Source organism: Medicago sativa, chromosome 4 (genome assembly GCF_051527215.1).
Source record: "Medicago sativa cultivar Bolivia chromosome 4, Bolivia_mono, whole genome shotgun sequence".
NCBI lineage: Eukaryota > Viridiplantae > Streptophyta > Magnoliopsida > Fabales > Fabaceae > Medicago > Medicago sativa.
Genome location: NC_140752.1, coordinates 26,565,252 through 26,583,208, shown reverse-complemented (window position 1 = coordinate 26,583,208; position 17,957 = coordinate 26,565,252). Strand labels below are relative to the sequence as shown.

The window sequence follows — 17,957 nt, the reverse complement described above, 5'->3', positions numbered from 1 at the left end:
AAACAAGAGAAACACTTAATACAACAAATAAAACTAATACTCCGAACCAAATCCAACTTGGGTTTAGGTTTGACTCAAATAAGAGAAATACTTGAATCAGTGGATTGATTTGGGTCGAATTTTCTTGTGTGGCTTTTCCAAACTCGTCAAGCACACGGATGATTTGCTACAAATCAAAGTATATTAGCCAAAACACTCATTCGTACACACATTCTTCTATTAATTGAAATTCATGAATCCCACCAAATTTATGTGGAATTTACATGATTTAAGACTCATTTTAGCTTAAACTAATAGGAGAGAATGTATTGAGAATTATGTAGTGTCTTAGTAGTCATCAAAGAAGCAAACCTTTATTTGTAGCTATTTCCAAATAGCCACTTTCAGCCTAGTTATCAAATTAAGTAAACAAATTAATGAGAATTAACATTTACAGATGACAAACGACGCTTATTAAATCTGTAAAAATAAAACAGTTTATTAAAACTTAGCAAACACACATAATAAACAAATACAATCAGATGTATTAATATATTACCATGGCAAGAAGATGCTTTACTTCAACTCCTTGCCTCACACTGGTGTACAACCTAAAACACAAACTTCAGCATTTATAGCTATTATATGTATAGTGGAAAAATTCACAGTTAGGACATAAAAAAACTATATAGACATCCCAATCAAACTTCCTGTAATTTTATAGCTTACGCAAGAGTTCTCGTATAGTTAATGACTTCAGAGTAAAGTAAAAGGGAAAAAAATGAAGATTGGCAGGACTTCAAGAAAGTGAATTGTTTTGGTCTCTGTCTTGCCCACTATTCTCTTCAGGACTGTCTTCCTGTTCATGAACTGCAGAAGCAGTACAACAATCCTCATTTTGTCTTCCCTCACTCTCATTGGTTGTCTGTGCCTGCACATTTGAAGCTGAATTTGTTTGCTGCTCTGATATCAAGCTAGAAAGACCATTTTGCTTCAGGTATGTCTCCAACGGGAGATTTGCTTCTTCAAGAAGAGTCATCATGCTCAGAGTGTTTGGTCCAGCTTGCATGTCTTCCCGATCCGGTTGGCAATTCAAGTCTAATTGTCCCTTGGCAGCATCAGCCACTTGGTCTTGGTTACTTGAATCTAATTCATTTGGCCCTCTTGCTTCATTCTCCGAACCATCAACTGGAGTTAAATGTCGAGAGGTGCTGTCTACTTCTGATTCATCCTTGGTCCTCCATGATTGCTGATTTTTCTGAGCAATCTCAGCTTCGCGCTCAGATTGACGCTTTTTCTTTCGCATCATCAGGGTTTTAAACCGGCGTTTAACTGTCATGCAGACATTACATGTGCATGTAGGTTTGTGTTTGCCCTTCCCACTTGGTGGCTGGATACAGACAATACAGGAGCACCCAGGCCTATGACGAGGGTGTCTTGTTGTGGTCAACACTGGTGTCCTGCCAGAGTCACTTGCATCATCTCCAAGTACCGCAGCATTTGCTAAAGCATCAAGACCAGAAGATTCACGATCCAGAGCTGGCCTCTGGCTTGCCGCTGCTTGTCTTTGTTTCTTGAATTCTATTCCAAAATGATGGATATAAATGTTTTAGGGAACAAGAATTTGATGACATGAAAAACATGTCAACATCCATGTATAATAGTCATAGAATCACCATCCTTGATCATGCAGCATAATTTGCGATCATGGGTTTTTTAATTTCATTCAAAACATATAATTTAAGAGGTAAACAGGTTACCATGAAGTATTAATACAGAACTTGTTAACAAACGCAACAACAATATGGTAGCAACACCACCCATCACATTCTTGTCATATTGGTAAGAAAAAGTCAATTTTTACAAGTGGAGGCTCATAAGATCAGTTAAAGTTAAGACTGTTAGAAGATGTACTAGGATGACATTTTAAAACTCATTATGCTTATCAGTTTTGATAATTTTTTCAACAATACGAAGATGGAAAGATATAGTGCATAAAAGGTCAATACTTAATATTTATAACCATCCTGTGCATATTTTTCCTTTCTGAATTTCTACACCAACCGTACGGACTGTCAAATCTCCTAATTCAAACATAAGAACTAAATGTGTAAACTAGATAAAAGGCTTTTGCATTATTCAGGTGTGTGTTCCCTTTTAAAGAGATACAAAAAGGGAAAAAAGAAGAAGAAAAACTAGGAAATAAAAAGCTCATCAACAAAAAGCATCTGATCCAAATTTAAGAGGGAAGCCCATTTGGAACCCCAATCTATCAGTGTCCCTGAGAAAATCTATTACTAAAGTACAATTTTTTTAATTTGTTTTGTAAACAACATCTATATTAGCCAAAATTAAAATTTAAATAAAAGACTGGGGATCAAATTTCTAAGTAGCAGTCTCCCATAAGCAGACATATTGCAAAACCATTTGTTACTGCCAATTGAAAAATTCTCTCAGAAAAGCCTAGCTTTAGTGTAATGTCAACTAATTGAAGATGATACCATTTACTAGTAGTATTTATTGATCAGCAGTAACTATAAAAGCATAGCGTGGATTTAATTTAAAGCAAGAAATAGAGAAATACCATTGTTCATTCTCAAAAGATTATCCAGTTCCCTTGGATTCAATTCATTGGGAGCAGCACATGAACACCTGCTGACAGCATCGCATAAGCACAAAGGTCTTACTAAAAAGTTTTGGCAATAACAACATTACAATAGAGCCTTCTACTCACCTGCTTTGATCCCAAAAGTTCTCCATACACGTCCACTTAGGGGGAATAAGTACATCAACCGGTAACTTCCGCCATTTTTGGCAACTATCACACTGTGTCCACTGCTCACTTATCCTGTGGTACAATCATACTCCAAATTAAAAGACTATTGAAATATATAAGCTTCTGTATTAGAAGAACTTTCTAAAAGAAATCATGAAGTTCCATAGAAAATATAAAAGATGCAAGCAATAAAAAAAACATGCATACATTCATCTTACCCAGTAGATCGTACCACAAATATACTCTTCTTTCCAAACACAGGAGGCTCCTGAATGAATAGAAGTAAGTTCAAAGACCATACGTCAAAGTTAAACTATAAATATCAAATTAAATATTTTAACTATATATGCTATCGACACAAAGTTAATCACTGCTACGTGTGGAGCATAACTCATAAGAAGAGCAGAGATGCTAAAATTTGCAACTCCAATACTGGTTAGTGCATGCGTATTGATAGACCAATGCAGGTAAAGTCCATGTCATAGAACTTATATTTTCTTCTGATATTTAGATTCACCAGGACTGAAAAGCTTTGGATAGAAGATGAGTGTATTAATTAACTGATCAGTCTTGTTAAAAAAAAAAAAAACTGATCAGAACTAACGAAAGATTCTCCATAACTTTCGCCCCTCTCTATCATGCATGCATGTATGAGAACTAGAATGAGATAATTTCATAAATAATTACTGTTTATAATTAGTAAACTCACTTCATATTCTTCAAATAAGTGATCCTCGATCATGACAACACTTGGCTTAACTTCTGGAGGTGGACGAAGTAAATCCTGAGCCTCTTCCCAAGTAAGTTTCAGCTCCAGTGCATCCTCGCTATCAATAAGCAACCTCTTACTTTTTGACCCAATATTTCGAGTTCTTTTCTTCTCAGGAACCAGCACAGGTGGTAAAGACAACACATCTCTTTTCCTGCTTTCAGGCATTTCTACATTATGCCAATCCATGTCAGCACCAACTGAGTTCCACTTTCTAGAGAGCGCATTTAGGTGGGTTTCTGAACAACCCTTTTGAGACTGAAGAAGGCCAGAATAACCACTTAATATAGGTATATTCTCATAAACACCAGAATAGGAAGTTTCACTTGAATGAGAACCATTGGGCATATTAGACGGAAAAGTTTCCTGCTTAATAGGTAATTTAATATCAATTCAGTAAGTTTAAGTTTGCTATATGAGCTAAAATGGTTATTACCTGTACTGAAGCAGAATTTGTTGCCTTCCTGAACCCCATTATAAGTTTCCCCTCAGGGTCCATACGGCTAAATGTTACTGCAGATTTTTTAGAGAAGTTTAAATCTTTTGTTGTCAAATTTGAAGATAAAACAATGAATTTATACCAAAAAAAAAATGTATCAAATAAAATAAAACTTAGAAACAGTACAGAAAGCAACTGCTTTCATTTTCATAAAAGAGAACTCATTTGAACATATTCCCATCCCCAAAAACACAAGAAAATTTAGTTCAATATTTTTGGCACTTTGTTTAAATAAAACAAAAAGTTATCAGTAAAATTAGATAAACGTCTTAAAATTTCTCAGAAAACAGAAAAGAAAACAAAAAAATTCAGAAAAAAAATATTATATAGAGGCAGAGCATGTCTTCTACGTATGATTAATGATTTGTTAGCATATTGAGCCAGGAACTTGCAAAGATTCTGATTAATAACAGAAATACGTAGAACCAAAGAAAAAAATCTAAATAATCTCCAAATTTAGCTTATATTGCAGCACAGAAACACATACAGAAAAAAGAAGGTTCCAATTCTTAAAATGGGCAATTTAACAAGTTCAGTAGTTCTCACTAAAACATACCAGTATCGCCAGCTTGCAGTTGCATAGACTGAATACAGGGGGTTACCCCTTCTAAAACATACATCCTGCTATTATTATTTGGCCAAAATCTAAATTGAAACATCCATTCTTTTCCTTTCACATCTTGGATACGCAAAGGAAGGCCCTCAGGTTGAGAGATAGGAGGGAAATATGCCTGCACAATGCCATATTTTTTCAGTTCTAAGAAATGGCATTACTCTTCAAGAAATAAAAATAACTATAATAATGGGTAAATACAAAAGGACAACAGTTAAGTTAAAAAAATTACTTCAGCACATGCTTTTGGAAGAACCAAGCGACCAATTCGACCAGCATCACTTGCACTAAGCATCTTTTCAAAGAGTGGCACAATGGTGGAATTTGAACTTGAACATACCATAAATCATGGTTAAGGAAATGTTTTTCAGAGGCAAATAGTAATAGTCAAAACAGTAACAAATTATCAACTTGCATAAGTATCTTGCTTATAATTAACAATTTAAAGAACTAATTACAAAGTTGGATACTCTCCCGATATTTGCTGCAACTCTTGATCTGTAATTCTGGGCCAATATCGCGGAAGCAACTGATTCCGTCCCCGTCCTTCGGCAGGAGGCCTTGCTATACGTATCTGGGAAACCATGCCTGTGTTTCCTTCTAAGCCTGGAGATAGAGTTGGCCTAGGAGGTTTAGGTAAAAGATGACGAGATCTAGACGCCAATAGAAGTGGAGGTGACATTTTGCTTTGTTCCCTTTCATCAACAAGGACATTATGAAAGGGATTTGGCAAAGGAGCGGTAAGGGTCATACTCAAATTTGTCTGTGCCAGTGATTCATATATATCTTGCATGTCATTCTCTGCTTTGCCAGTCCTAGATGAACCATTTGAATCACGATGAAATTGTGACATCAAAGTGCTTCCAAATTCTCCAACAGAGGGTAAGACTTCTGGTTTGATTTCTCTAGAAGGTCCATCCAAATCAACATTGTGAGGTTTGAGCCAGTACCTCATCCCGTCATTTTCTGCATAATTCCCAACTTGCATACCCCTCACATTTAATTGGTTAGCCAGAGATATGCACTGCTGGGAACTGACATTATTTACTTTTGCTGTTCCAGATTCATTAGGCTTTTCATTACTAGCAATCTGTCAAGTTATCATTGCCAATTTTGGGAGGATACAGTTAGACTTCAAAAACAAAGCATCAATACAAAATAACCCAATTTTGGGAAGATATAGTTAGACTTCAAAAATGAGGCATCAATACAAAATAACCATATAAGCAAAAAGCAACAACCTCCTATATATGGAAGAGCACGATTGAATTGCATATCAGATCACTGTAATTTTTTTTTATCAATTCATAGAAAATTGAATGCCAGTCAATAATTTACATACCAATTACATAATGAAACAAGATTCAATAAAAAAAAATCTAAAACTTAAGACCTGCTATCTATCATCATACATTTTTTATCCCAAAAAAAAAAAAAATCATAAATTCTGATCTGATTGGGTAAGTTGTCAAAATCATAACCGAAACGATATTTCATCTATTTCCAGAGAGGTAAACATAAATGGTTATTTATATATGTAACAAGGTGAAGTGAGCTTACAGGTTGAAGTCCTGAAGTACTTGCACAGGTAATACAGCTTACACCACCAGTGTCAAGTATTTCAAGCTGAGACTTTGAAGCAACACATCCACAATGGAGACGCTGCAGATAATAGAACAAATAGGATCAAGTATACCATAGCTCATTAAAATACAAAAGTTGTGGGTAAAGAAAAGTGGTTTAGACACTCTACCTTGCCACATGAAGTACACTCTCTCCAACCAGATTCTTTTGCATGGAACATATCGCAAAAAGCTGATTGCTCATAAGCAGAACTAGAGTAGTAAAAATGTCCAGATTAAGAGTTAGAGCATGAAGCTATTTCTTGGTAAAGCCCAACTTCAAATAATTAAAAAATATTTACATCTATACTAATCATGGTAAATTCATGATCTAGAGAACAGATTTTGACTCATACAAGCATGAATATATGTGTGAGAATAATAACAGTAACTTCTAATATTTTCACTCTGAGCTTGCTTGAAAACTATGTCACAAGACTCGTGGGTATAAGGACCGAGATTCCCTACAATTACGGGTGACTACACTGCGTGACTGCCTGATCGAGATCGGACTGTTCATATCTCAAGCTCAATAATTTTAATATTTAAAGAAAATCAAAATCTATTCAAGTTATGAACCGTCAGATAATGATCGGATGGTCCTGCAGTCACTGTGAATGCATGCAATCAGTGACTGCAGGAAACGCATTTTCTGTGTAGAAGAATATGTATTAATTTTCAATAATATAATGTCTAATTATCATATGATGACACTCTGTTCTCATTCAACATTGTTTATACAGTGAAATTTCAGCCAAAAAAAAGCTCTTTCCAAACTTCAAAATCATAAATAAACAAACAGGCCATATATATTTATTTTTTTAGGTGGAACAGGCCATATAATTATCCAGCTTTTTTGATGTAGACATAGTCGCAAGTATCATCTGAAAACTCACACTTAAAGAGGAGATCCCAGGGTCCGACCTGGGGTAACCACAGAAAATGTTCAGCTAACTAGATATTGTCTGTTGTGCTAGGCCTTTTTTATTTTTTGAAAGCTCGGTATCCGGCCTAAGACCGACTAATCTGAGGGGTCCAATCGAATCCCATTGTCCATAAGCAAAGCTCTGGATGGACTAGCCCATCGAAATTGGCATTGGGGGAAACGAACTTGACACCTTGAAAAAGCACACTCCTATCTCTCATGTCATCACCACTAAACCAACACCACTAGCTCTGTTGAGTTAGGCCTACGAACAATATCTGGCGTTTCTTATGTTTTTTTTTTCAATTTCTTTTTCCATTTTTGGGAAATCTTATGCTACTTCGTATTTATCAGCAATAATTATATTTTGGCATTTACTCAATTTTATCAAGATACTGAAACAATTAAACTAATTAATTAATACATTAAAACATATGTACGTGCCAAAAAATAACGTTTTAAACTATAATCCGCAGCCACAATCTTACCAACAACCGCAACTACATACATTTTATTTTAAACAAATCCAAAAAGTTAAAGCGCAAACATCGCCAACTATAAAGAACCAACAACAACATAAAAAGGGTCAAAACGACAAAACGGTGGTTAAGATTCATTTAAGAAAAGAAACAAAAATTAACAAAATTCAAAATTTTATTCAAATTAATAATAAACCCCGATTTTTTTTTTAATAAATAAATAAACCCCAAATTCAAATTAACAAAAAACAAAAACAAATAATTCATAAAAAATGCATAAATCAAATAAAACCCTCAAATTCAATTTAACAAACAAATAATTCATGAAAAAAATGCATAAATCAAAATATTACTATTCCTAAAAATTCAAATATTCACTGTTTGATCCGTACAATTTCAAATCAAATCACGCACGCGCATAAAATTTTGAACGCACGCGCGTATCAATTTGAAATCTAGAGAAAATCATTACCCGCACTTATCACATAGATCGGCGAATTCACCGGATCGAAGAATCCAACCTTTCCGCCACCGAATCGACGTAGAAGTTCCACAAACAACGTTCATGCAACACTTTGACTCCATTTTCAACTTCAATTCCACAACCTTCACAAATTCACAACAATATCAAAATCAAAACCCTAACAATTTGAATCAACTCACCAAATTCACCGAATTCAAAATCGAAATTGTCGTACCGGAAGTTTGAGGGGAAGTTCAGGTACCGTCGGTTATGGTGATACGGCGGTGGTGTTGGCGGCGGCGGACGAGTTGCGGTGGTTTTGGATTTGCATTTGTGTTGCAGCGCGGAGAGAGTTTGAACGGAGGAGAAGAAGTTAGAGAGGAAATGAAACGGTTACCGGAGAGAAAATGGGAAGAAAGAAAGAGAAGGTGAGGAATTAAGAGAGGAAAAAATAAGAAAGCGTGTGCATGCAGAATAAGAAGAAAAGGAGAAGAAAGAAAGAGAGGTACTAAAATGCATGCACGATGTGAGATAGATGATTATACTTCAAGACTTGGCCAACTTCTCCACTTGCTTATCTATGAATTTATTTTTACTTTTTTTATTGGGTTTTTTTGTTATTTTTGGTGAAAGTTTAATGATTATTTTTGACATCATCATTATCATCATAAGTGTTGTAAGTGTTGCTATTATTGTTTTTTGATTTTTTTTTTTCATGTTTGGGTGGGTTTAATTGGATTTAGACCCAACTTCTTTGGTATAGTAGAAAGGAATGTGTTGGATTGTATGTAATTTAGAGAAAATATGGAAATTGGATTTGACAATTTGAATATGGCAACTAATAAGTACCAAGTATGTGTTTAGTCTAGCTTTTGGTTTAACGCAGTTGTGCGGTGAAACAAAAGTTAGGTAATTCAGTTTCACAAAATTACAGTAAATATTTGCAATTGGACGCGATATTTTACATTCTAATGTAGAACCAAACACTGCTTAAGATATTGTCATTTTTGTTTGGGTGTGATGACATTTTATGTGGAATCTTACTTGGAATTTTGATCACGCCAGTATTATAGTGTAGTTGAGCTGAGTTGAATCACAATTAGTTTAATTTAAATTTTTTATTTATTTTACATTTTATTTTTCTATTCGTCGTCTTGTTCAACTATGATTGAGTCAACTGAATCACGACAATGGGGTCTCAGGGAAATACTTCAGTGACTTAAAAATGGTGTCATTGGTGCCATAGCAGAGATCCTGGCCATTGATGTGTGTGGGTCCGCGTGGGGATGTGTGTGTGATGTGTGTGTGTGTGTGGTGGAGATGGAATTGGATGGTGCCATTGGTGCCATTAATGGCACCAAAGTGGAACCCTGGGGTCTCAATAGTTTGATCTATTTTTTTATTTTTAGCATATTGGTTAACACCACCTTTTTTGGCGTGATTGGACAATTCGCGTTGTGAATAAAATTAATTGGTTTTAACTATGAAACTTCAATCAATTGTCAAAGTCATTTCTAACATCATTTACGTCTTAAGGAGTTTGAGGTAGCAATGACGCATTGTCTTAAGGGAGTTTGAGAGGATGATGGAGGCAACAACAAACAAATATTAATGACTCTATCAGAAATGGACATCATATTTCTACCCTAAAAATATTTACAATGTTCAATACCGATATTTTCATCCAATGTATAACTGTTCTACTCACACGTAACAATCCTTCCCTTAATTATAAATTCATTCATTCGTTTGAAATTCTTCCCATGAAGCAAAAGTTATTGCTACCACGTAAATGTGCATTGTAGTTGTACACAATATAAAAAGGCATGAACACCGTAAGGAAAACTTTTGATGCTAGGAGCTTATATCTTTAGTCAAACCATTAGTACTAGTATTGGATTATGAGGAGAACCTAAAAATCGACGACTCATCACATGAGATTAAGAGTAAAAAAGGAGTTTTTACATCACATTTTCATCCAAAATCTTGTAACATTAATTATATAATCTCTTCAATTGTTTGCTGCTCAATACTCATATTTTCCTCCATTGTGAAACTCTTTTACTCACACTTGACATATCAAGAATTTCCCTCATCGGCAAAAGTCATTATGGATTAATTAAAAGTCACCCTTGTTGGATTAATTTATGATCGGTATAATATACTTCTTAAAAAAAAAAGTTGTATAATATAATACATATAATGAAATTCTTTTCTTTTTTAACAAATAAAACTAGTTACAAACCCGTGCTTCGCACGGGGGTTAACTACTTTTTTGACAAAATATTATATCGGACGGATAGATTGCGAAATAACAGATAATTATAAACCATAACACAATATTTAGAGTACTCCTGCATCACGGGTTAGAAAATGAAATGTTCAAAACGGCTTATCACGATTAACAAATGAAAACGTTAAGGACTTTTTTGTAGAGAGAGATACAAAGCAAGTTGCAGCAAAGACAACAATTGAGAAGGCTAAACGTGCATTGGAAAAGTAGTGGCTTTCAACAATTCAATAATGTAAAGTTAATTTAGTAGAATAATTGTGAATTGTGTACTTGATCTGATCCACCACCCCTGCACTATGCAGAGTCAATCTAACCTCGTGGGTACCCACTATACGGGTACTCGTGGGTATTTAGGTATCCATGGGTACACATGGAGTTTTGAATTTATTTATTTTTTGGTACAAATAAAAACTTTTTTTTAATTACCAAAATACCTCAACTTTTAAACATCCATACATAATCCGTTCAAAATTTCATAAATCATACATAATCCATAGGAAATTCATGATTCTTAGATAATATATATGTTTTATGATGTGAATGAAGTGGAAATGGTAAACCTAATAAGATTGAATTAAAAAAATTTAAAATAAAAATAGGTTATTATTGAGGATTTTTAGGTGGGCGGTAAAATTTTCTTCAATATGGTAACAACTTTAAGTAATAAGATATGATATATAAAGATATTTTAGTAATTTACTTAATTTATTATCAGGTATGGGTACCCGTGGTTATAGATACAATCAAATCCGTGTCTGTGTCCATATAAAAATGGGTAGTCAAATACCCGTTTATTATACCCGTTGATACTCGTTTAGCTACCCGGTCCATGCCCGTGACGGATTTTACCCACGGGTACCCGTGGGCATTTAGAATACTATGGTTTTGAAATTCTTTATTATATGTTTGAATAAGTTATAATTTAGAAAATCTGTTTATTACTAAAACCAATTCGTATTTGCGCTCAGGTTTCTATTCTTTTTAATAATGTTGATACAATTTATCTAAGAACATATATGTAAATGTTGCAGATTAATAACTCTAAAATGATAAACAGTCAAAGTTGCACATTTATAAACTAAAAAGGATCATTACATCTACTAATGCGGGTGGGGTTCCAGAAGTGGACCTCGATCCAACCGAAAAACTTTTTTGCTATAAACTTTTTAAAGTAATGAAGGAAATTTGTTCTAAAGGAAAATATTATTATTCCAAAACATTGGAAAATGTATTATACTTGGCATCCTAGTATGATAGCAATTCCAATCCACATGGTATTATTCTTATAAGGTGTGAGAAGCTATAAACTATCTACAATCTTCCACATGACTACCATGTCACATGAATGAGTATGTTCAATAACAACAAATAATTCAATTTGCCAAACACTTTCTACTGAGCTAATAATGGACAAAGTAAACTCTCTTTTGAAATATTGAATAACCAAAAGCATGGATAAAGAGAACTCATAACTTCCATGAACAATTCATAAGTTCATGTGAACCCCTCTGAAAAAGTATCAATCCACAAAGGTTCTTCAACTCCTTCTTCCAAAGAAAATAAGCTTACAAAATCCTTTCACCACTTTTGAAGAGTTCTCCTCATCATTTATCCATTTCTTCCTGTTGTGGATTGATTCTTGCATTGCTTCGTTACTCGGCGAAGGAGTAGAGATTTGAATCTCTGAGACTTTAGGTGAGGTAACATTACTTTCTTCTATTTCTTGATTCACCTTAGAATTCACAGTATATATTAATGGTTTGTTAGGTAATGCAGCTGTAGAAGTTGTGATCATGTTAATATTATTTCGAAGTTGGTTATTATCACCACGAAGTGAAGTTGTCATTGAAATATTATACAAAATATACATGCCAGAATACAATTTCCAAAAGATTAGAATATGAGTGAAAATGCAAACTTCATATTCATAAAAAAAAAATAAAAAAATAGAACATTTACATGAGATTGGAGCATTTTCTTTTGACATTGTTTTCAGCCTTCTTGTTTTCTTAACTTGAAGAACATTTTTTCTAAGAAGTCTAGCCTTTGCTACTTTATTTTTTCTCACCCCATCTTCAAAAATCAAGTGTTCCTTTGACCTCTGATGATCCATCTTAAACCGAACTTTGTCAAGAATTTTGATTCCAAAATCTTTCCCAAGCCATTTTAATATCTGCAAAGATACCATAACCACAACCACTCATTGTTGAGCAACAATTGACTATAATTAATGAAAAAGCAAGCAACAACAATATAGTGACACCTAAATTTTGATTGAAACTACTTATAGTTGAACAAATAGAACCCCAAGGATAATAGAAGGATATGTAAGAACATGTTGAGTTAAAAGGATAATAGAAGCTAACTTAGCAACACTGAAATTGATCACCACTATTGGTGACAAAGGATGTCCAAGAGAGAACAATCACATTCAAAACAACATTTCATATTCCCTCCAAACAAAGGTTAGTTTCAAGGCGGCTGCCTAGCACTTCCACCTTATTTCATCTTCAATTGATCCACCAAGGTTGAAAACACTCATATTTAAGTATGATTTCTGCAAAATAGTGCAGAAAATTTTTCCTTGCTAGAGGAGACAAAATGTGAGAGTTTAGGATCATAAAATTATAAGTTATCTAGCATCATGGCCTACAGTTTTGTTAACTAATCATCCATATACTTGTATAATGACCTAAACCACTTGTCACTTTTGAAGTGACTCATTTTTTAGACTTATTATCAGAGCATAAATAGCTTTGTTAATACGCTTTTTTGCTGCAAAAAGTGATAAAAGGTCATTTATTTACCTGCATTGTGATCCCTCTTTTTCATGCTGGCCTGAAAATTTAAGGCACTAAAATATATAATTTTGATAAAGTTGTATAGTCCATCACCAAGGATTAATGCAATGGAAATAAAAACCTGCATCATGAAAATAAAGAAAAGTTAAGACTTAAAATGGAAGAGAAAAAACACAACTCAAATCAAAGAAGTTCTAACAGAGTGTTCTTAAGTTTTTGTTTATTACTCTTCATGATGTTTCTTTGTCTCTGCAACATAACATACACATTGATGAGAAGATAGACATAAACTTGGAAAAACAGCTTCTCAAGCCGATTCATAACTCAAGTTTTGGATTACCTAAAGTCAACCATGTACCTTAAAATTCTGTGACAGAACAGCTGTGTTTAAATAGCAACTGGGACATATAGGCAAATTATAAAATTATGAAATTAAACATGAAGAAACTACTGTATGTCCTCTTTCAAACGCAACTGGTCCCACTAGAAAAGGAGTTTCCAAGCTTAAGATATTAACTTTCTAAGCTGACTGACGCAACATAACTTGTAAAATCGAACAGCTCAATTCATAAAATCACTATAAATCACATAACCAATATAAAAATATAAGACTTGACAGTATTAAAGTAGTAAAAGTAAGCTTTCCAATCTAATTGGTTTCGCAACCACCAGATTCATATTTATGCAGGCATATATCAACTGTGTGCACAATTATAGGACATAACAAATTTTAGAGAATAGAGATACATTTGAACTTATACTCTTTGAAAAATGAAAGCATGAATTATATCACAGGTATGTTACAATCATAATTTGCACTTTTATATTATCTAGTACTAATCATAATTAAGCATGCTCAACTGTTTTGCATACAAACAAAACATCATCAATTTTATCACAATCATAATTAAGCATCAACTTTTTCAAAATACAAAGGTAATTAACCCAATTCAACATCAAAGGCATCAACTTTTGAATAAAAAACCTTCCTCCAACTCTTCCCGAATGTGGTATTCTAAACTTGGTTAAAGACTGCAATATAAAGCAACCATGAATTTGTAGGTTTCACAGTATGAAGTATCACCTTCACTTTATTGTTCATAATCTAATTTAGAACAACTTAGTTCTTAGCTACCTCAAAGGGTCCAAGACCAACACCTAGATATGCCTTGTAGGTGGAAGCCATCAAAGCTGCCATTCTAACTATTCCATGAACAATAGTAACTCGTAATCTTCGCTCCCTCTCGTAGCTGAAAGCAGGAAAGAAAAGATGAAAAATAGATGAACTATGAGTTAGCAAAGTGATTTATAACCAAATTAACCGATTTGGAAATTAAAATATTAAAAGAAATAACTATGCATAAATTTTGTAACATCCTCAATGGCATCAAACACAAAAGGCAATAGATGAGTGGATGCATTAGTTAAACAATAACAACCACTGAAGAATGACGCGAAACGTAAATTTTGCACAAACTTTCAACTTAGGGTGTCAAATGATCATAAATTCCCTGACCAAGATACCAAAATTTGACAGCAAAGTACCAATCCAAATAATTTTTTTCTATTAAATTTTTCAGAAGTAATAGATGGAGTTCCTGAAAGGGAATATGAAATGGGACTTTTCTGGTTCTAATCAAATTTGAAGGAAAATATATAATACCCTATTGTGTTGTTGAATCATAGTAGCGCATGTTTTCTGGAAAAGGGCACACGCCTCTCTGTCAAACATCACCAAGGTTGCACTCTCAATGTTGTCAATCACCCTTATCTTGATAAGAAACCTGCAAAATGGATTATAAAAAGTTAAAAGCCTCAACAATATAATCATGTTGGTAACAGATATGTCAAAACAGTGTCCTAAAATCATGATTTTTCTTAGTTTGGATCATTACCTTGAAAACACTTTAGTGACATGCTTATCGCATTTCTTGCAGAATTACATCTGAGAGTCTGGTATGACTGCTTTACTGCATGAGCAAGCAGTGTAAAACCAATTTTCAGAGTTCAAAATTCAAATCCAAATATAAGCTAGTTGATTGTGATTAAGTACTGAACAGTAATGAATCAGATCTCAAAATAATAAGTTAATATAGTTTTCATACAGTTGAGTAGTCGTTAAGACCCTGCAAGGTTCTTCTCTGAGTGTTCAATAAAAATTTCTCCACAGGCTCTAACTGAGCATTCAACTGAGTTATGCTCTCAAGGGGGAAGGCACATCAGCATTTTCAGAAATCCTAGCATAAAAAAAACACTATACTTATGAGTTCATTTAACAACACTTGTACTTATTAAAAATATAAAATCTAATTAGACACAATCATGAGATTAATAACTATTCCTCGTAGCAACACCATCAACACATGTGGGATTGAAAACCAAGAGGGTGCATACCATCTACATATTGGTAATAATTAGGAGAAGAGGTCTGAAAATAAATCCACCTCCAGAACCAAGTAAGCCTCCAAAAATTCCACCTACAATACCACTCAATCCACAAAATGCAAGTGATGTAGCACTCCATTCCATTGATGCCTCACATATGTATTTTAGGCTCCCTGTGCCCATCCTCATTTTGTGATCCTTGTGCAACTTGAATCCTTCAAAGCCAAACACCAAAAATGCAATTGGAAACTGAAACAAAAAATGGACATGTGTATGGCAATTAGAAAAGTCTAACCACATTGCATTTATAGAGTTTTAAAAAAGGTTTGTGACCGCGATTCTTTGCAATATCAAGAATCATGATGAGACTGGAAGTCCGCGACCATTACTGCGATTCATAATATGTTTGGTTATGTAATTTTGTAATCGTACCTGCAAGCCGAAGAACACCCAATACCATACACTGCAGTCCTCTACATCAGTCTGCAAACCAACAATAAACTGCTTATTTTAAAAAGCAAAATAAATAAATAAAATTAATAGAACTCTTAGTGAGTGAAAGGGAAACTTACCTTGATGATTTGAATTAAGAGGAAAGAAAGCCAAACAGACAAAAGCATCAACTGAGAAAAGGGAATATTAGAGTTTGAATTGAACATTAGTAGCTAATACAAACTTAATTCTACACAAAGTGTTTAAAATTATATCCAAACATGTTCCAACTTACATCTCATATATATTTCTCAGTGAGAAGTTCAGGGCATGAAAAAACTAATTCCTTCATTGTTAGCCAGGACATTAAATTCTTTCACCAAAATTTCATACATGATTTAATCACCAGCATTTGTACTATGCAGTACTTTCACTAAAAAATATATTCATACTAATTGTGAATGTTAACTTGTATGTCCAATGATCATGTTTACATGACATAACATATAATTCCAGAAACTAATAATAATTCATGAAAAGTAAATTACCTCTTTTTTATTCTAGGATGGTTTCATCCAAGCTTTTGTTCTTGGTTTCTAGATTTTCAAGGTGTCACGTATAGTGTTTATTGGCACGGTGTATCATATAGTGCTTGTAGAAAACTCCCATCATTGCATAAGTGGGACAAACGATTGGGCGATATCAAAACATTAGAACTATGGTTTCCAGAATTTGGTTATAGTTAATTGAATCAAATCTCAAGAAGCACAACACTATTACAAACTATTATAGGATCCTTTATAAAAAAAAATTTATTAAGCTATTGTGTTGAGCAGAATCAAGTACAAATTAGAAACAAAGAAGAATTCTAACCTTTAACAGGCTTGCTCGCGCTGCCTTCACTAATCCCTTTACTACTTTGCATCTCGTTGCTGCTGTTATAGCAACAATCAACAGGAACGGCTTGTCCAGATCCAATCCATCACGTGTCATCTAACAAACAAAAAACTTTCCTAATTAGCATAACTTTAATTGTGGCTAACATTCATCCTAGAATAAAGTGAAAAGGTCCAAATTTTGATGATAAATGTAAGGAAAAAAGCATATTGGCGTTCAGAACAAATAAACATGTAGTCACTTGTGGCAAACTGGCTGGTGGTGGAGCATTAAAATTCAGAGATGATAAAGGCAGATTAGTAACTGGTGTTCCAAGCACAGATGATGAAAAAGGATGAAAACAAAAATACTGTGGTTTAGACAATTTGGATACTTAGTTTGATATGATTCAATTTATATCCTTTGCATAATCAACAAAACAAACCAATAAACACAATCACCAAACAACAAAGACAAAAACAGAAATTTTCAAAACATGAACCAACAAACAAAAGAGCAAACCGGAATCACCCAAAAACAGACCAAAACCTCAAAATCTAACCCTAAAATAATAAGAACAACTCTCCAAAAACATGCAACCAGAATCAAGGAAAAATCAATCCTCTAACATTCAATCAAACACCCCAATCGCAGAAAAGAATAAGAAAAACACATAAAGGAATTTAATTAAAGGAAAAAAACAAAACCCTAACATGCAATCTGATAGGAAAAAAATAAAACACCGTTGTGATGAGAAGAACTTATCAGAGAAGATGATCATGGTGGCGGTTGGTGTTTGATTGGAGGTCTGAGACCGGCTCAGAGAATGACGACGGTGACGGAGAGATAGAACCAGAAGCTGATGAACGATTGTTTTTAGGAAGGGGACGACCGGACACAAACCTGCGATATGGAACAACCAAAGAGAATTATACATGCATGGAGGCGCCGCCGTTTTTCGCGACGGTGGAGAATGGTTTTCTCCCTTTCTCCTCCTGTTCCCCCTTTCTTCTCCCGTTCCCGTTTCTCTCTCCCTTTTCTTTTC

At 34.1% G+C, this 17,957-nt stretch overlaps 2 protein-coding genes across 13 annotated transcripts; both read right to left on the bottom strand.

The window, feature by feature from the left end:
- Positions 1-464: 464 nt before the first annotated feature.
- On the bottom strand, positions 465-8,697 carry LOC146927346 (HSI2-like 1). 2 transcript variants are annotated; one of them, XM_085700636.1, is made up of 13 exons: positions 8,361-8,697; positions 8,135-8,268; positions 6,390-6,471; positions 6,197-6,298; positions 5,107-5,726; positions 4,869-4,965; positions 4,580-4,754; positions 3,961-4,037; positions 3,465-3,890; positions 2,974-3,023; positions 2,714-2,827; positions 2,564-2,631; positions 465-1,560 (listed from the first exon to the last, which is right to left on the bottom strand). In XM_085700636.1, the coding sequence occupies exons 2-13, from the start codon at positions 8,245-8,247 to the stop codon at positions 779-781; spliced, it is 2,706 nt and encodes a 901-aa protein (XP_085556762.1). In that variant the 5' UTR covers positions 8,248-8,268; positions 8,361-8,697; the 3' UTR covers positions 465-778. The 2 variants fall into 2 exon arrangements, with proteins under 2 accessions (XP_085556762.1, XP_085556763.1); XM_085700637.1 differs by having other exon boundaries at positions 3,465-3,782.
- Positions 8,698-12,231: 3,534 nt separating this feature from the next.
- Positions 12,232-17,957, bottom strand: LOC146927345 (sulfite exporter TauE/SafE family protein 4-like). Of its 11 annotated transcripts, none has more exons than XM_085700633.1 (11): positions 16,910-17,579; positions 16,177-16,227; positions 16,037-16,087; positions 15,614-15,853; positions 15,325-15,456; positions 15,115-15,189; positions 14,883-15,003; positions 14,355-14,469; positions 13,419-13,468; positions 13,226-13,340; positions 12,232-12,591 (listed from the first exon to the last, which is right to left on the bottom strand). In XM_085700633.1, exons 1-4 carry the CDS (start codon positions 17,027-17,029, stop codon positions 15,617-15,619), a joined length of 459 nt encoding a protein of 152 aa, XP_085556759.1. In that variant the 5' UTR covers positions 17,030-17,579; the 3' UTR covers positions 12,232-12,591; positions 13,226-13,340; positions 13,419-13,468; positions 14,355-14,469; positions 14,883-15,003; positions 15,115-15,189; positions 15,325-15,456; positions 15,614-15,616. The 11 variants fall into 11 exon arrangements, 10 of the variants coding, with proteins under 10 accessions (XP_085556759.1, XP_085556760.1, XP_085556752.1 ...); XM_085700634.1 differs by having other exon boundaries at positions 13,447-13,468; XM_085700626.1 differs by adding an exon at positions 17,656-17,957 and having other exon boundaries at positions 13,226-14,469; positions 16,910-17,029.

Bases quoted from the DNA above. Each gene is read 5' to 3' on its own strand.
- LOC146927346 (XM_085700636.1), bottom strand. From the start codon at position 8,247: ATGGAGTCAAAGTGTTGCATGAACGTTGTTTGTGGAACTTCTACGTCG. The intron at 4,966-5,106 runs GTATCCAACTTT...GGTATGTTCAAG, and splicing joins TTGCAGCAAATATCGGGAGA to TTCAAATTCCACCATTGTGC. The intron at 4,038-4,579 runs GTATGTTTTAGT...AAAAATCTGCAG, and splicing joins ACTGCAAGCTGGCGATACTG to TAACATTTAGCCGTATGGAC.
- LOC146927345 (XM_085700626.1), bottom strand. From the start codon at position 17,029: ATGACACGTGATGGATTGGATCTGGACAAGCCGTTCCTGTTGATTGTT. The intron at 16,088-16,176 runs GTAAGTTTCCCT...GTTGGTTTGCAG, and splicing joins TCTTAATTCAAATCATCAAG to ACTGATGTAGAGGACTGCAG. The intron at 15,854-16,036 runs GTACGATTACAA...TTTTTGTTTCAG, and splicing joins GGGTGTTCTTCGGCTTGCAG to TTTCCAATTGCATTTTTGGT.